Source organism: Neodiprion pinetum, chromosome 3 (assembly GCF_021155775.2).
Source record: "Neodiprion pinetum isolate iyNeoPine1 chromosome 3, iyNeoPine1.2, whole genome shotgun sequence".
In the NCBI taxonomy this organism is placed as follows: Eukaryota; Metazoa; Arthropoda; class Insecta; order Hymenoptera; family Diprionidae; genus Neodiprion; species Neodiprion pinetum.
The window spans coordinates 14,570,904-14,590,651 of NC_060234.1; the positions used below are offsets into that span (position 1 = coordinate 14,570,904).

Consider the following 19,748-nt stretch of genomic DNA (forward strand, 5'->3'; position numbering starts at 1 on the left):
TTTCTATCTCTGTCAGACGTAGGCGCGAATTTCCAAACATCTCGTGCGCGACATCGTAAATTTACTCGTGTTATTCAAACAAGACAATATAAATCTGAGACACGTATAAAACGACCATGTTAACACCGATATGTCTTACACAGAGTTTAAAAGTGTGTGCTTCGCATGCTGGAACGGAGACGGGTTTCAGGTGATCGACAAAGACAGTGAGCTCAACGAAGGACTATACAGGAGGGGATTCGATTCTTTTGTTAGTCTGGAAAAGAATTAAAATCCAACGTTTCTGAGCGAGAGAGGCAGTAGTGTTGCAGACTCAGTAGCGTCAACATGCAGAACTCTGAAATTTCGAAGCAAGCAGATGTCCCACATCAGATCGTTCAAGCAAGTGCAGCGATCCGTCGAAAACACAGATCACTCAAATCGGGCAAGCAATTCACGGCTCGGAAATTGAGTGACGTCTCCAAACCAGTATTGACTTCGTTGCAAGAACTGGTGCATGTTACAAAAGTTACTAATCCTGTAAAACAAGAGGTGGAAGAAATCAAAGAAGAAACAAAAAATGAAACTGTCTCGGAAATGGACGATTCCTTTGCTTTGGCAGGAGATGAAACAATTGTAGAAACACCGGTTGAGAAAATCGAGGATGAATATTTGGCACTGATGAGAGATGCGAAGACGAGAAGTGAATTGGACAACGTGTACGGTGTATCTTTTGAGAGTGACTACATTTGTATTGGCGATACGCTGTACCCGAAATCTGAGGGTTTGCTGAAACTTTTGTCTAAAAAGAAGTCTGACGATTCTTATGTGAGCGTCGGAGATCGGGAAAATTTTAAAAACATAATCCTCGCAACGAACGCGCATAAAAAGTACTACTCATCCGATGGGGCGGTTCGAAACGATAACAGTTACAAATTCGAACACGTCATTACGGAATTGATGAATTATTCCCCATCACCTCGGCGAAAAGGTAAAGGTCTACTTCCGCAAGCTATGGTCACTCGACAAGGTGTTAAAACGGAATACGTTTTCTGGGATGATTCAAACGAGTTAGTGGAGCGTCTTCGTTTACTCCTGGCATTTCAGGCAGCGGGAAATACGAGTTACAATAACGAAATAATCTCCTATATCGAAGAACTACGCGAAGCAGGAATCATTTATTAAGCAGCTTTCATCGGTTTTGCATTCAATACCGAGATGAGCGTCGACGTGGTTGGATGGCATCTGAAAAGAAACACGGCCGCGAGCACTTGCGGTCCTCCGGGTGTCGGATTTCAAATAACAGCGAACGGACATTACGATATACGGAACAAGAGACTGTGCAATGTCGCAGATCCCGCAGAGCCGAACAATACTGTAACTTTAAAAATATCAAGACGAGAATTTGACGTGCTGCAAAAACAAATCGACAACCTCTATCAAAAGATCAAAGCTTTGGTGCTTACCACGCAGAAAGCCTTGGATACCTTTTACACAGACTTTGAAACAGGCAGAGACCTGTCGATTCGGAGAGCTGAAATCATTTCCAACTTGCACACCAGTCTAAAAGCGTTGGAATATGAACGAGAAAAAGCAAGCACTGGTGACGGAACTGCATAAGCCTGCACGCCGGAATTACCCGCGTCGACGTGTAGACGTGCACGGCATCGACAAGACCTGGCAGGCGGATTTAGTTGATATGATGTCATACGCTGCACAAAACGAAGGCTACAAGTACATGCTTACAGTTATTCATATCTTTTCAAAGTACGCGTGGGCTGTACCGATGAAGAGCAAGTCTGGAGATGATGTTACGGAGGTAATTGAATCTGTGCTTATCCAAGGACGGGTACCGAAAAAATTACGCGTCGACAGAGGAACGGAATTTTACAGCTCGAAATTTGAATCTCTTATGTCACGCTACGGGAAACTTTACTCCACGTACAGTAATTTGGGGCTTCGATCTGCGAACGCTTCAATCGCACGCTCAAAAGTCAAATGTGGAAACGGTTCAACACGCAAGAAAGCTACAAGTGGCTTGATATCTTATCTTATTTGGTTCCGGCTTCCAACACCGAACCATACGAATGAAACTGTCGGATGTCACCGTTGAGAACGAAAGGCTGTTATCACGTCAGGCACACAGAGGGCTCTAAGCGAAACCTACCAAACTGGTAAAGTTCAAAACCGGTGACAAAATTCGAATCAGCAAATTCAAAAACGTCTTCGAGAAAGGTTACACTCACAATTGGACGACGGACATGTTCACGATAAGTCGGGTGGAAAATACTCCTCATTGTTGAACATCCGGATATCTGTCTGGTGAAAAAGGTGCTCAAAAAGAGTGAAAGAAACATATATTTCAGATGGTTAGGTTTTGACAATACACACAACAGTTGGTTGAACGTATCGGACATGTAAAATCGAATAGATAAATTTCTTGTGAAACCTATGTGCCTTTTCATTTTATACGCGATACATAACAAGTATGCATCTTTATTTTTTAGACAATCGACGGACATATGCATCGTTTTACAATTCTTTTATTTCAGAGCGTTCTTATTCACTATCCTACAAAGCAATATCATATACATCATAGTACAATTACAAATGAAATCCTACAAAGCTAAGGCGCAGGCTTGTAGCCCCACGGAAGCGTATCGGTTGTGTTTTGAAACACGATCCGCTTGTCGTCATTCCAGCTCAGTGCCACTATCTGCTGTTCTACATTGTATACCTCGTGCTTTCGACTTAATATCAAATGCCGATTTGTAGACAAATTTTCACGTTTCAAAGCACATTCCAAATAATCGTTGAAAGTTATTTATCTCAACGCTGATCTTCTGAGACTTATGGCACGCTTATTGTCTTTCTCATCTTCCTACTCGAAATGCGTACAATTTTGCTCTTAATCCTACAAATTCCAGCATAATTTTTCCATTATTCTCATCTTTCATCAAGCCGAGAACTTTTTTGTTTGCTCGAGGTATTCCGTAAACGTTGTCAAGCGGATAATCAGAGGTATCGAATTCATGTAAGTCCTTCTCCATATGTTCGTATATGTTGGGGACGGTGAACTGGTATATTAAACTGTCGGTATCGACATATATCAATTTTGGTTGGTTGCCAAATTTCTGTTAAATAATTATAATGAAAATCGTAGATATATGTTTTAGCCAGATCAGTGATGGAGAAACCTGCATACAATGGTTTATTTAACTTGACTTTCGTTTTACTCATTTCGACGATAATAATATCTTTGTCGAAAACGGTGCAGCTGTGAAAATTAGGTTTGGCTATGGTAGCTCTAGCACCGTATCTTCCATCCCACTTCGTAATCAGCTTGACATCTCTATACATCCTAACATTTTCTATTTTTTTGCCAAAAACTGCGTTGTTCATCAGTTTGCAAAATTTTTCTTAAATTCATTCATCGATTTTTTGCTAAATCGGTATTCAAATCTATGTAATTTTTGAGCCACGGGGTTTGTCTGAATTTGAGAACTCTGTGAATTCTAGCCAACTTCAAACCCAATCGTAAGCATTGTTTTAAAACGCAATAGTGAAAAATGTAGTTTTTCTTGGAAAGTAGCGTGGGCGTCAATTTCGGTTGCTTATTATTCCAGATCGGAGGTATTAAGTGCTTCGGACACAGTGGTAAACCCCCAGGAATTTCATGCAGTTCCTCAGGATATTTCAAATCTACCTCCAGTACGTCACCAAACTCTGCATCGTCCGAGATGGTAAGAACGTCGTATTGTCTGAAGTCTGACACCCATTCGAAGGAACTGTATGGCAGAGCAAAGCTCATAGTAGCACCGTACAAATTATTTACGTCAAAGTACATGGGATAAGATTGTTCGACTTTTGGATCGAATCCCTCTTCCATATATCTGTTGTTAGCCTTTGCGTATCTGTTCGAGCACTGTGACACACTACCTCGAATACCTTTTTCGATAAACGTCACCATATCTATGTCGGTGAGAAGCTCGAGCACGATGTCAGTACACCTTAACATTGCATCAAACGACAGACTGGGCGCGGTGTAATAATGTAACGGGTCCAGTCTATACGTCGTCCAACAGTTCTGTCGAAAATTTTGAAAAATGAAAAACGTTGGCGAGTAAAAACACTTCCGTCTGTAAATCCAAGTCCGAATACTCTCCCAAAGTTTGAACGCTAAAAGTTTGCCAAACTTCACATGCATGTGCATAGTCGTCGTCTGATACATCCCAATCATTTAATTTTGAGTAGAATTGTTGTTTGGATGGTAGACGTCTATCTTCAAGCTTCTCCCAACTTTCTATGTATTCGAACGGGAACACTCCTTTTCTGGTCAATATCTGAAATTTATCTGAGCTACGATAAAATTTTCGTATGATTGATTTTTGATGATCACCGAAAAACGTTGCTAATTTCTCAAGACTACTGGGCATGAAACGGTGCGAATCTACGAATCTAAACTTTATATCTGTCCCCTTGACATATTTTGTAAAAGGAATGTATTTTTCTTTGTTTACGGCTAGAAGCTCAATTGTGCCCTCGAACGATGTAGCCAACGCTTTGATCAGAAAATGCGAATCGTAACCCGACAGATTGTGGAATATCACTGGGATAGTGTGCGAATTATGCTAATTTAGGTTGCAACCTCGATGAGCAGCACCACGGTACTTTCCTGTGAAATGGCAGTACTTACGATGTTTCACGTCTGTGCGTGTAAACGGTTTTTCACAAATGTAACACACTGTTGTTGACTGAAATTCGCTGATTTGATTGAAATTGAGCGGTTCCATCTGTACAACAGTTTTGAAATAAGCACTTATCGAATGTGCCAATTCCTCGAACTCATTCACAAACCATTGAATGCAAGTCTCTCCACGAATAATTTTCAATTATGAAATTGAATCGTCAAACGCACAATGTAGATAGTAAGCTATACTATACGGAAGATGCTTCTGATAAATTGTTTTATTTTCCCCAGTACTTTGAAGAGTGGGCTGCAGTAAACATTCTAGATCTGCATAAATGCAGAACGGAACGGATTCTTTATGTTTGAAATTTTTAAATTTGAGAATCTTGTCCTCTTCTGCTGGTAAGATAACTTTGATTTTGTTCAAATTCATGCAATCTACATTGTGCTTTGTAGAACATCTTTCAGATTGAAAGTGAGTCAAACATCTATCACACAACCAAGTACGACATTCATGCTTAGAAATTTGAGATCTTGTTAGTCGAGACAGATTCCGAGTACAAGTAAAATAAAAAATTCAATTTCTTTCATAATTTTCTACATCAACATCATCGTCATCATCAGTGATGTCAATTTCTATCGTTAAAAGATGAATTACAGGTTTATCAGACTTATTCTGACTCAGGTGAATCGGTACTATTTCACTTTTCTTCCGATCACCTTGGTCTATACCATAAACGTTGATTGAAAGACCGTTGAGTTTCTCAAATTTTGAGATGGTGTTTTGGTTTAGAGACATAGGAAACATCATACCATCATACCGTAGCACTGAGCTGAAATGCGGGTACGAGCTGGTCGCGTTGGGATTGTTGTTGACGGCTGGGAACAGAGCTGCGGTGACCGACCAAAGAAAGCAGTGAGAGTCGTTGTTTCTGATGTTTACCACAGCCTCCTTATCACTGATATGCTGAGGTAACGGGGTGTATGTGAACGCAGCGCCTTGTAGTGGCACGAACTTATTGATATTCACAGTCAAATTGATTTTTTCAGTCGGTGACTAGCCTGAATCCTTTTCCTGGAAATCTTCCATCTTTTTCAACAAAGGCTCCGTCGCGTTTTCCATGAACCATTCGTTAATATCCGTTGTTCGGAGGATGACTTCATTTCTCGTATTGAAAAATTTGATCTCTTCCACCATGTGATCATCTTTTCTAACTTTAAATTTACAAGCCAGGATAACGTTGGCTTTCAAGCTCCTGTCTTTCTTTAAAGCGTTTTCTAGTTCCGTCACAGCTAGTACCTTTGCGTCTTCGAGAAATCTCTCCACATCTTCTTGCTTTAAATTGACGATGGATCTAGTTCGAATTCTCCCCTCAAAAGCTGATCACAAATCTTCTGAGTGAACTCGATCGCTTCTTCTTACTTTCCGCGCACCTCCACCCGTTTTCTGAAGACATTTGAATTTTTGCGCGAGCACTCTCAAGAGTCTGATCGTTGTGATAGTTCTCATCTTTTCTCCTATCGATGAAGCTTTTCGCAAAATTTTTTTGAGAAGCCGAATATTTTGACTTCCGAACTTCAACCATTTTTAAATTTTGGCTGTTGATGATGATTTGTCCAAGATTTTGTACGCCGATTCCATAATATCGATCAAACTCAAATACTTCGTGGATTTCATCTTTAGCTCTTTTCTCAAGTGTACTTGACAAGTTGATACTGAATGATGGTTTGTTGTGATGAGCGTCCTTTTTATAGGGCAGCTGTACGTATATTTGTGTGTGCACGCACTGTTCAGCATTCCTGGAGCGATAGTAACCCAACACCGCAGATCCTTGGCTCTGAATGTATACTACCGCACCTATCGGTCGACCCTGCACTCTGGCCTTGACTGAACCCGTTCAAAATTCATCGTCGAGTTCACATAACACTTACAAGCCAAAAAGAATGTCACGTCGATGAGTATCAACATTCGAGTGGGTAAAAAACAATTCTCAGAACCATTAATTTTGGAATGTCACATGATTGATGACGTGGGAGAAGAATGTGAGGTGCTTGACGTTACACATCAGCACTCCTACCGTAGGAAAAGAATGTGGGATGGTTGACGTTAGACATCAGCAGTCCTACCGTGGGAAAAGAATTTGTAGTGGTTGATGTTACACATCAACAGTCTTAACGTGTCAAAAGAATGCGGGACGGGTAACCGACATCCAGGTCGGTAAAAAAGTTCACGCCCCCCGCTGCGCCCTCTACCGTTGGCAGGCGAGCACTACATAGATACTTTGACCTTTGGTCGGTAAGACAGCACGATTTTCACCTTTGACCTATACAACTGTCGGTAAGGTTGCACGTTTTTGACCTTAAGTCGGTACGGCAGACTGTGACGTCATCGCGGAAAAGGGTTTGAGTCTGGGGAGAATGTCGGTCAGTGTCGGTAACAGGAATCTGTGAGTATAACCCCCCTTGCTATGCTACTCAAGTCGATGGCACACCCCTTGAATGAGGGTTAACCCCTAAGTCAAAGCTTTACCTCTAAGTTGAGGGTGAACCTACCAATCGAGGATTCAAACTAAAAGAATTCTTGAGTCAAGAGCTTATCATGTCATTTTATTGGGATTATAGATGTGACGGTATTAAAAAAGTGCATTACACACCATTAGTAAATACAATAGAAACTGACTAATCAAGAAGTTGTCTGGTTCTCATTTGATCTCTTAAGGCAATCATATACATATATTATATATGCATTTGGATATTCATTTTTATCATTGAAAGCCACGACAATTATATATTAACATTATTAAATTCCTGTATATCTATACGCATTCGCTTTTAATATAGAAGGAGGGTATAATGTATCCCCACGCAGAAAAATAATCGTCAGTAAAACTTAATGTACGTATCTATAATTCATATAGTGTTTAGAAAACTTCGAGGTTTTGGGATTCGGCGTGGAAGGTCAGCAAACCGGCACATCTCTCTCGCAGACTTCGAGCGCCGTGAACTCCTTCCGCCTTTCTTTTCATGTGTGGCCCCTTCGACACACTCGACTTACCCCTTCATAAATTCATTCTATGTCTTCCAACGGTACGGAAAACATATTTTGTACGCGCTCTTCAATTGTCGTCAGAATTTTCGGTTCCCTCCTTCAATAAGCGCAATATCCAAAAATTTCGCGATTTACTCCCGCGTTGTTTCTCGATATTGCCAACGGTCACTTATGTAACTCCACGGAAATTCTGTATATATTCTTTCGAACTCTTCTTTCAAAATTCTCGACCATTTTTCAGACGTGCTCGCGACACGCCTTGTCCTCGCAGGTCACCATGACTTTGTATTGATTTTCTATAGTGTAAAATAAACTTCTCATTTTATATAAAATACAGGTGATTTTTTGTGAGTGTATTTTTTCTTTCTACGGCCTATCCCCTCACGTTTTTCCTAGAGATTCACGCTCGGTTCGATCGAAAAAACCGGCCCTCTTCAACTTCCAAACATATAGCCATGAAAAATTATCCAAACACAATGCATTTCGTTCATCATTATATTATAATGAAGACGTATGCGTACATGTACAATGTACATACACTATATGAAAATATATAAAATATTTAGATTCGATAATTTTCAGATAATTTCCAAGAACTATTATATAAAAAATCACTGGAGAAATCGAAGAGGGTCAATGTTTTTGATTCACCGAGTTGACGTGGGAATTTCCATATATAGTCTAGTTCATGATTTCCAATTTCAACCCTGAAAAAACCAAGTAGTATTCATTTGGAGCGTTGGATAATGGCATGCAGGGTGAATAAAATGCAATATTAATAGTGATCCTTATACTTTATGATGCGATGGCTCAATTCCAGCGAGCTGGTCGAAAGTTAACTTCAAATTGAATCATTGGTTTTGCTATAAATAATATACAGATAGATCATTTCAGATGTTATTGAGAATAATAGAACTTCAACGAATATCATAAGAATTACCTTGGAAATTTCACGGGTTATGTTACCCTGCAATGTAATCAAGGGCTCACCACCAATCTTTTACATACTATATTTTCGCGACGACACCCAAATTTTAAAGACTACCCTCAAGAAGAGTTAGCTGTATCCCTTGGGGTTGCAGGGGACAATCCTCACAATGTTGATAGTTTACCCTCACATTCACCGTTAGTTAAATTCTGGGGATATAAATTATTTTCATCGTTAAAGGTACCTTCAACGTTGAGGCTTCACCTTCAACGTCGAGGGTTCACCGTTAACTCTTGGCGATGAACCTTCAATTGTTTAGGGTTAATCTTCAACTGTTGAAGATAAACCCTCCATCAATGATGTTTACCTTCAATTTTCGTAGGTAAACCCCCAAATTTAGGGGTTTATCCTCAACTTTCAGAGCAAACCCCTAAATTTTGAAGCTTACCCATGCAAATTGAGGGTTTTTTTTTCATGAGGGTAGGCGTAGAAAGAGGCTGGCCAGAGATGAGGCAAAAAGTCCTAGGAGAGGAGGGACAAGGGAAAAGATGGTTGAACGAAATTGAAAGGTTAAGAGGGGACTCAAGGGATGGATGAGAAACTGTAGATATAGAGAAAGAGAGAGAGAGAAAAAAAAATAAATAAATAAAAATGCAACGGAATATTTCGATCAAAACTAAACTCGAGACGATCGGTTGAATAACCGCGGAGGAAATTGGTAAAATCTAAAAAACGTAGTGCATTGAAGTTATAACCCGTCGTTGCAGTCCGCGAGGCTGAAGCTTGGGGGGAATTGGTCTGTTTCACGGACGGTTGAAATGTAATCATCTCGGAGAAATGCAGTGACAGGCCAATTATTACATACTTATTCAGCTGTACCCTTTCATAATTGTATGAAACTTAGGCCAAAGGCTCTGTTTGCGATAAAAGATAGTGCTTCGACTCGGCACATTCATGTTTCTTTTCAATGAACATGGTGCGATCAATGAGCGCCCAGCATGATAGTTTTGAGAAGCATCCCCCCCCTCCCCTTAATTAGAGTCAAAATGTGAAATAATGTAATGTTGTTTCATTGAACGTCGGATTCATGTAGGAAAATATCTTAAATATCTTGATAGACGAAATCGAGTTTATTGGAAAATCACTAATGATCTGTTCAATTAACTAAATACCTCTAGACTCAAGTGACATACTCGGTCCAGGTGCCAATTATTATCTGACCATTGAATGCTAACATACAACTGACGGGTAAATTCCCAGAGTTGGTAAATAATTGCAAAATTGTGACGAGTTACTTTCGGATATTGGGACCTTTAAAAGCCTCAGTTCAAAGCTGCATTAAAATTTTGTTTCAGTTACCCGTGTCACAAATGAACACATCGCTAAATCACCGGTTTTCACTGTTCCGGACTTATTGGCTGGTGTGGGCGGTTCTCTTTCAAGCAGCTGTCCACGTTGACTCCCCTAGAGGATTTACTGCTAGGTAAAGTATTGAATCAAATTGAAACTCTTGAGAAAGATGTGATTACGATCGGGAACTTCGCATTCAATAAGCAATACTTATTTACCGAAAATCGTGTTGATTTTAATACGCCAAATTAGGAATCGAACAAAATCTACTGCGCCGTAATAGAGCTGATGTTGGGGAAGTTATTTTTTTCAGATTCGCATTAAATAAGATACTTCAGTGATATATTTGGAATCGAAACAAATAGAATAACTCAACAAATAAGAGATAACAATCTTTGCGATAGTCCGTCTCACTATCTTTATGGATTGTAAGGATACCTAGCTCATAAGAACAAGCAGCTCATACGTGGCAAGTAGTATGAAAGGAGTGAAAACGTCCAAAGGACTTCTGCGATCGTGTTGATAACATTGTACACGATGAGATTCAAGCTGTACAAGGTTTGATCCAAATGGATACAGAAATTGTGTGTGCAGAAAGTTCTCAGCCTGTTCGTAGATTAAAAAAAAAAAAAGAGAAAAAAACACACGCACACACAAACCGGGAAATCCTAGCTGATCCTCTTCGCGAGATTTCAATTTTTAATGATTTTTGAACATCAATCACTTCTTGCATTACCCAGGACCAACGCGACGAGGATGTGTGTAAAAGAAATCTTGGAAATGTAGATCAATCGTAAAGATACATAAATTCTTTTGTCAACATTTCAGCCTTTGGTGTGAGCTCTTTTCAGGACACGCATTTATTCAAACATCCATATAAAAAAAAAAAAAAAAAACAAAACGTGTGCAGTTCACACGTAGCCGAAGTGAAACTTTCAAAAACTAAACTGCGAAACAATGAGGAGAATGCAGTATCAGGAGTGAAATAATTATTTGTTTTATCGATAGTCGTTTCATTTCGTTTTATCGAGTTTCAAATCACTACTGTGCTGAAGAAGTTAAGTTTTCGGTACATCGATAGTCGTTTTATTACGTTTCATCGAGTTTCAAATCACTCCCGTGCTGAAGAAGTTTTCACCAACAGCGCTAAAGAAGTTTTCACTTCAAATGATAATTTTAGCGAACCATTCCGTATAAAAACAGTGACGAACAAAGGAAACAATGCACTGACCTCGTACAAATTCAGACCACTGAATTGTATTTCGCGCCTCTTCCGATAGATCACGTTGTAGTTTCCCCTATCATGCCCGAATTACCACACGCTTCAAAGCCATCTAGGGACTTTTTGTCCTCGGTAGGTGGCGTCCTTATATTCTCATTCCTTTTTCGTGTGTCGAAAAAACCCACACGCACCGAAAATTGCTCTTGATAAAAAATTCGAAAAATGAGTGATAACAGTGAATCGTGAAAGGAAAACAGAGAGAGATGGTTGGAAAACAGGATTGCGAAATTAGAGGAACGATTCGCAAATGAAAAAAAAGCGTAAAAGTAAGTTATCTGTTTTTGGGTTAGAAAATCGCGTGGTGTGCCCACGTCGAGCAGGAATTCGGTCGAAAAATGGATATTTTCCGCCACCAGCCACTCCTGTAGGCCCTAACCTGCATGGAGAGAGTTTTTACTCGGCATTTTCACGGAGTAAAGATCTTATAGATCACTTTATCAGGCTCTTACCTATAAAGCAAGTACGTCTAACGTACTGGAGAAGCGGCCCCGTTAACACCACGGCTTGTCTTGATTATTAGGACACCGTCGTGATTCTGAGTCATCCGAAAGAGAATGACGGCACACCAGGAGACGTCACAATATCGAGAGGAGGTCTGAAAATCGATCGGACTATCCGAAGTTAGCGGTGACGATACCATCCGAGACGCGCTAGGGGTTAATACACCAGGCTCACCAAATCGAGAAAGGCTCGATAACGCATCTCGGGAGACACGTCTGGCTTCTTCTCACTCTCGTCCAGAAGCGCCGGAGAATGAGCTCATTATCGAGCCACAGATTCTTGAAGTAATGGGAAAAAGAATTCTGGAGGATCGCATATTAGATCAAGGGATATCTAACGAGATGGTAATAAGGTGAAAAGAGATTTTGAAAAAATGCCTCCCTACAGAGGACAGAGAAAAAATCGTAAAAAAGTATCCGCTGCCCGAGAACGCGACGTGTATCGACTCACCCTTGGTCAATCCAGAGGTTAAAGCTGTCGTGTCAGAAACAATTATCAAGAGACACGAGAAAATTACTTTGAAACAAGTAGAAATCGCGGCTTGTCTTGCAGCAATTGGAAAAATGTTTCAAAACATTTTGATCGATAAATACGAGAAACTCATCTTGTTAGAACGCTTGAGTGATGCAGGCAGGCTCCTCGCGGACCTACAGCATGACGAATCATCGATTCGAAACAGTTTGATTTTGGCAAATTTAAACATTTCGTCTGAAGACGTTTTGGTCTCGGCAATAGCAGACGAATTTCTATTTGGAAAAGGTCTCGAGGAAAAGGTGAAGGCAGCAAAAGCCCTGGAAAATGCGTCGCGAGAATTAAAGTCAAATCGAACAGCTTTAGCATCAAAGGGTCCAAAAAACGCGAAGGTCCTGCCTCGTCGACCTACGGGAAATTATTATCCGCGGTCAACGGAGTCAGGCGGGAAAAAATACCCACATGTAACGAAGAGTCAGAACAACTCATCGAGACAGAGGTACAACCATCGCCGCGACGATCCCAGACGGAAAACGGACAGTCGCCCGTATAGGATGCGTTAGCAATACCGGTGAGTAATATAGGAGGCATACTGCGTTTTTTCAAACATGAATGGGAAGCTGTAACATCAGATCGACGGATATTATCGTTGATTACCGCATATAAAATCCCCTTTTGGAAAAAACCTCGCCAAACAACGGCTCCGAAAAATCGACCATTCTCAGCAGCGGAGGGCTCGACGATTGAAAAATTAATACGTGAGTTAGTCGAGAAGGGAGCTATCCAATCGTGCGAACCCGATGCTGAGCAGTTTTTGTCCGATATTTTTGCGGTTCCGAAGTCAGGTGGAGGCCATCAATTGGTTCTTAACTCGAAAAAATTAAAAAACTTCGTGCGTACCGAACACTTTAAGTTAGAGGACCGCAGGAGGGCTATAAATTTGATAAAGGAAGGCTGTTTTTTAGCGACCATAGACCTGAAGGATGCTTACCATGCCATCCCAGTGTAAAAAATGTATAGAAAATACTTGAGGTTACAATTTAACGGTAAACTCTTCGAATTTACGTGTTTACCATTCGGTCTATCAACCGCTCCGTACGTCTTCACAAAGGTTATGAAACCAATAGTCGCGTATTTGCGTAGTAGAGGATTTATATCTGTAATTTATCTAGATGACATTTCAGTCATGGGACAATCTTTTGTAATTTGTCAAAAAAATATTCGAACCTCGAGTCTTCTCATGGAAAAGTTGGGATTTGTAATTAATTTTGAGAAATCTCAAACTATACCTTCGCAAAGGTGTAAGTACCTAGGGTTTTCATTTGATTGCGATAAAATGCTCCTTCAGTAGCCGAATGATAAAAAGGAAAAGGTGAAGCAGCTGGTCCAAAAATTTCAAAAAACTGAAAAGTGTAAAATTCGAGAATATTCCAGGTTTGTAGGTACAGTGGTAGCACGTTGTCCAGCGGTTCCTTACGGTTTTGCTCATACGAAATTATTCGAGCGAGCTCGTCACTCAGCCTTGCAACAAAATGATAAATCTTTTGACAGTCATATGATGATAGGTCGAGAGTTGCGAAAGGATTTCTATTGGTGGGGAAAAGCGATGGGAATGGCTCGGAATTCAATAAGATCCCCAAGGTTTTGTTTAGAAATTCACAGCGTCGCATCTATGTCTGGATGGGGGGCAGTATGCGGAAGTCAGAGATCTCACGGATTTTGGAATGCGGAGGAGCAGAAACTGCACATAAATTTTTTGGAATTAACGCAGCGTATTTTGCTCTAAATGCTTCGCCGATCATTTGCGAAATTGCGATATTTTATTGAGAATGGACAATACGACGGCGATCGCTTACGTGAACCGGATGGGTGGAACGCGTGCCGAGAGCCTTAGTAATTTAGCAAGGTCGATTTGGGGATGGTGCGAGAAAAGGGAGTTAAATATAGTTGCCTCGTACATCGGCACGAGAGAAAACGCGGAGGCAGATTTCGAATCGCGAAAATTAGAAAAAGAAACGGAATGCGCTCTAGTGGAATGGGCATTCGATAGAGTTAGTAGTGCATTAGGAATCCCCGATGTCGATCTATTTGCATCTCGTACAAATACTAAGTGTAATAACTATATTTCGTGGTACCGCGACCCAGAGTCTATGGCAATCGATGCATTTACGATACCTTGGACGAATTTCGAGCTCGCGTACGCATTTTCACCATTTGCAGTCATCCCAAAGATATTCAGAAAAATCGAGGACGAAAGAGCAACGGTTATTGTTGTTGTACCAAAATGGCTAACACAACCATGGTAGCCTTTGTACCGAGCCTTACTAGTTAAAAAATCGATAGTCTTACATCCGGATAAAAATTTGTTATTATCCTCTGACAGACAACCTCATCCGCTTTGGCGAAACCTTACCCTGGAGGTAGGGAAGTAATCCGGAAGGCCTTCCAGCTAAAAAACATTCCTGAGGAGTCACTGGATCTTCTGACGGCATCACTTTGTTCGTCATCAATAAAGCAATACGACAGTAGTTCACGAAAATGGTGGAATTTCTGTGAGAAATTGAAGATCGATCCATACAAGCCGTCAATACACCAAATAATAACACTCCTCACCCAGGAGTTCAACGGAGGATCCTCTCATGGTTCGCTAAATTCGTTACACGGAAAAAAAAATTCAGCTCGTGGAACTAAATATTAGATAGTTACTTGTAAACAGTTCGTCGAACTAAACGTTCTGTTATTGGAAGAGCACTGCATGGTTCGTATAACTGACTGTTAGTCAGCTGTCATAGCTGTACGTTGTTCAGCTCTCTCAGCTAAACAGCTTCGTTCGAAGAGCTAGACCAGAATTTTTCGGCTCCGCTCACAGCGCTTATTATTAAATAGTACAATTATATTGCTATTAGTATTATTTTTCATCATTATTATCATTATTTATTCAGTGTCATTTACATATTTGAATGGACTATTTAAACAATTATCTATCAACTGTATTTAAATCATACTCATGAAATTTGAAGGTTATGAAATATGTCAACGCACCAGAGCACAGCGCAACTTACAGCTCTTAGAGCAAAACCATTCAGCTGTGAGAGCTGAACAACTTGCAGCTATCAGAGCTGACTAATATATAGTTGCTGTAACTACAAGATAGACCGTAGAGTGCGTATAGTTACTGGAGCTGTAGAATACAGCTCGCCGAACAGAATTTTTTTTTCCGTGTACGCTCCGCGATCTCGCTAGTCATAGGCCCACACGTGGGTCAGAATCTTTATGTTGAACGGCTTTTCAAAGGAATCTCGGAACTTCGTCCTTCAAGACCAAGATATGAACAAACCTGGGACCCAAAGATGGTTCTAGACCATTTAAATTCCCTGGGAGAAAATAAGCAATTAGCCTTGGACGTTTTAACTGGAAAGCTTGCCACACTCCTCGCTCTAGTTTCCGGTCAACGAATGCAAACTCTGTCCCTGATAAAATTGCAGTTCATCTAGAAAAGATCAGACGGGATACAGATCAAAATTCCAGACAGGGTAAAAACATCGGGACGTAATAGAGCGCAACCACTACTAGTTTTACCAAAATATGTAAATGACAAAAAAGTATGTGTGGTAACAACGCTTGAAAACTATGTATAGAAAGAACGAAATGATTATGAGGACATTCCGAGTCCCTCTTCGTTACATTGAAAAAACCTCATCGTCAAGTCTCCGCTCAAACGCTGGCGAATTAGGTGAAGAAAATGTTGATGGACAGCGGCGTCGATACAAGCATTTTCTCAGCGCATAGTACGCGTCACGCATCGTCGTCAGCGGCAAAACGAAAAGGTGTTGGGATTGACAGTATTAGAAGAGCGGCAGGTTGGACAGACAGTTCAAAAACATTCGCACGATTTTACGACCTTCCAATCGTTTCGGAACGTTCCGCGTTGGCAAAAGCAATTTTAGACGAATAAAAAAAAAAAAAAGAAAAGAACCCAATGGGATATGTAATAAGGATTTATGTTTTGGTTTAGCCTTCTTGCAAGGAAGGAATTCTTTGACATTTCATAAAATGGTTAATTTTGTTTTTTTTCTCTAAAGAAATATTTCGTTTGGTTGTCAAAAGCTCCTATGAAATATGTAATAAGAATTTTTATTTTAGTTCGACCTTTCTGCAATGAAAGGATTTTCAGTTCGTTTTTTATAAATGGTCGAATTTGACTTGTGTCTCTGGAATGACACGTTTTGTTTAATATTCACAATGTAGCTTATGTGTTTTATTTTGTTCCTATGAGATAAACAATAAAATACAATTTTCATTGCTTTATCGTGATACTCTAAGTGGAACTCATTGATCATAATTGCCGTGCATAACTTTAAACATCTACAACGTGATCGATCGGAAGAGGCACGAAATACAATTATACGATTAAACGAATTCACCTGTAAGTGAAGTTCGATCGTATTGTATGGAGTGCCTCTTCCGATAGATCACAACCCACCCAACATTATATTATAAATTGAAAATTCAACCCTCGTTGTCGGGACGACAATTTTCCATGATCACGGCAACACTTTAAAATAATGAGAATATAAGGACGCCACCTACTGAGGAGAAAAAGTCCCTAGATGCCTTTGAAGCGTGTGGTAATTCGGGCATGATAGGGGAAACTACAACGTGATCTATCGGAAGAGGCGCTCCATACAATTACGATCGAACTTCACTTACAGGTAAGTTCGTTTAATCGTATAATTCTACATAATATCTGAACAAGCGCAGCCTATGCGTATCTAAATCAAGAAGCGGTGAGAAAGAGATCGGTGTGTTTGAAGTTGGTACGCTCTCGTCGCATGTATACCGACTTCCAATGAGTATCTTGCGTAAAAAATTCGACTACCAGGCCAGAACTGTGAACGACGTGGTGGTTACGGTTATGTACACTGAACTCTGATATTATATAGAGTTCAGTGGGCTTCACCTGATCTCTACCCACTGATCAGTGTTCTCCAACTGATATATTGATATACAAATAAATGAAAACACTAAAATCGACAGAAAATCAAGCCGAAACAATCTTCTGTACGAAAATGTAATTGTGTTCTCAATCAGTTTTTACCAAACAGGATCAATCTATATCTATATGAAAATGTAGTCAACTTCTCAATTAATTTTTATATACGTTATATCTTCTACATATTATGATACATTCATGTTTATCAGAATTCATTGTATGATTCACGCCCTCATGTTTACATATTTTATACACTATTTTAACCGCTTTTACCACGATAAGAATTTATTTTTTATATATCATTCAATTTACATTCGATTAAGACCAATAAATAAGAACGGAAAATTAAGAATATTTTAGTATCTGTGTATACCCTTACCCTTAGGGTATGCTTAGGACTAACTGTCAAAATCTCAGCAGACCGATGTTTGTGCTGAGTCAGTAGATATACTGTGCGCCGAGTGCATACCAACTTCGACCACAAGTGTCTCTGCCTGCCGCATTCAGTATTATATTCAGTTTCAGTATTATATGGAATTTAGTGATTCAGACCATGATTAGTGAAGATTCAAATTTTTACGCTTGACACATTGGCAATTAGCGATGACCACTAAATAGTAATAATAATCGATTAATCAAGTCCAAAAAAAAAAATAATCGATCAAGACTCAATTAAATCGGTTAAAATGAATCGATTACTTCGTATTTTTTAGAAACGGTGCATTTGAAACGTCGTAGATTTTAGTACGTAGTCTTAATAAGGGAAACTTTTTTTAATAATTTGCAGGTGCATTCAAAATATTTATCAATTTCAGCTAAGAATATTCATTCATCTTTCACTAATTATATCAAATACCTACAAATTGTGTAGTGATATTAGTAAAGAAAGTCTACTCCAGAGAAACTCTAATCCAATTTTTTGGATACAAACTTTCATTGTCGGAAATAGGAGCAAAAAAAAATTAGGAAAAGAATTAAAAAATTTGGTCGACGATTTCTCTGAAATCTGTGCTCATCGCACCGCACTTTGATGGGTTGAATGGTTAACTATCAATTCCTTTTCGTTATAAAACAGCCGGTCTAAATCGGGAAAGTCACACTTAGGGGGCTTTCCTTGTCAGCTCAATCTATTTGTAAATACTATACTTGTAGAATTCGATTTTGGCCGACAGGATTTCGAGCGTAGAATTTTAGCCCTTCGAAAGTTTTGATTGTAAAGACCTTGATACTTTTCATATCATAGTCACTTACGTTGACAATGATCAGGAATTGATGGTGAAAAACGCACTGGTACTTCCACTAACAAGGAACCCTAGGTGGGTCGCCCCTCAGATTTTGATCTAGTTCATATAGGTAATAGTGCATCGAAAACTAAGAAACACGTGAATTGTTTTTATCTGCTAATAGACGGTTTAGAGGGGTGAAAATGGCCCCCAAAGATGTGTACCCGATGGGGTGGCTGTTGAAAGCGCTTGATGTATATAAATGAAACCAACATTGAAACGTTTCTATTGATAAACCATTGAGAATGCACCCCAGACTCTAGGGGGTGTCTGTTTGAGGTGTGAACAACCAATGAATTAATTTTTGAAGTGAAAACTTCTTTAGCGGCGCTTGGCACTTTTATAGATGGGTACAAAATGTTAAATTCGCGTCAGATTCGTAGCGCGTCAGATCCGTAGCCTGATCGGAAAAACGTAAGACGGATGGTGAGGGGGTAATATCCCCCTCTCTTTCTACCGTACAGCAAAAATGTATGCCTGCTCCGTCTGTCTCGTTTAAATGGCGCTGGGCGCCTGCGCGTGTGTGTTTGTACTACAGCCTGCTACGCACATCCCCAGATGGTGACTGCTGATGTGTCAATCGTTTGTATACTTGTGAAATTCGTGTATATAAAGTGCTTAAAAGATGTAAATGGAAGAAAGTGCATTTATTAACGAAAAAAGGGACGAAGAAATATCGAAAGAAAATAAGTGAGTACTTTATAAGAATATACATATGTACCTACACATTATATGTAGATGTAATATTTGTAATATGTTGATACTTTATAGCGCTAACCTATATATACGCGTGACAAATTTTAGCGACATATTTGAGGAAAATTGTTTCTTTTTTAATAATACATTGAAACAATGCGTGCGTGACTCATTGGTTCTTGATATTAGGAGTATCAATTGTGATACTGACCACATTGGCTTATCCAGTGCTTTGCTAATCGAGTGCAAAAACGTATATTACGTACGAAATCATAAAAAATACGATACAAAACAAATAATTTCAAATAAAAATAAATGAAATAAAATAATAATAAATAATCTTCGTTTTTCAGAAGAACAAAATAAAAACGGAATAAAAATCGGAAATATCAATGTGCATGGCGTCAATGTAGAAAAAATTAAAAAATAAAGATTCGAAGGAAGAAAAAGAAGAAGAAAAAAGAAAAAGACATCGTGAAAATCAAAGGGCATATTATTCATGTAATATAAATTGTCATGTTTGTCT

The 19,748-nt window shown here is 39.5% G+C and overlaps 1 protein-coding gene across 6 annotated transcripts in view; it reads left to right on the forward strand.

Annotated features, from left to right (window-relative positions):
• The window catches only part of Nmdar2 (NMDA receptor 2), a 1,937,843-nt gene that overhangs the window by 1,096,384 nt on the left and 821,711 nt on the right, over positions 1-19,748 (forward strand). For all 6 annotated transcript variants that reach the window (XM_046618083.2, XM_069134406.1, XM_069134408.1 and 3 more), the window contains one exon: positions 10,002-10,129. In XM_046618083.2, coding sequence (XP_046474039.1) covers positions 10,002-10,129 — 128 coding nt within the window. The remainder of the gene's footprint in view (positions 1-10,001; positions 10,130-19,748) is intronic.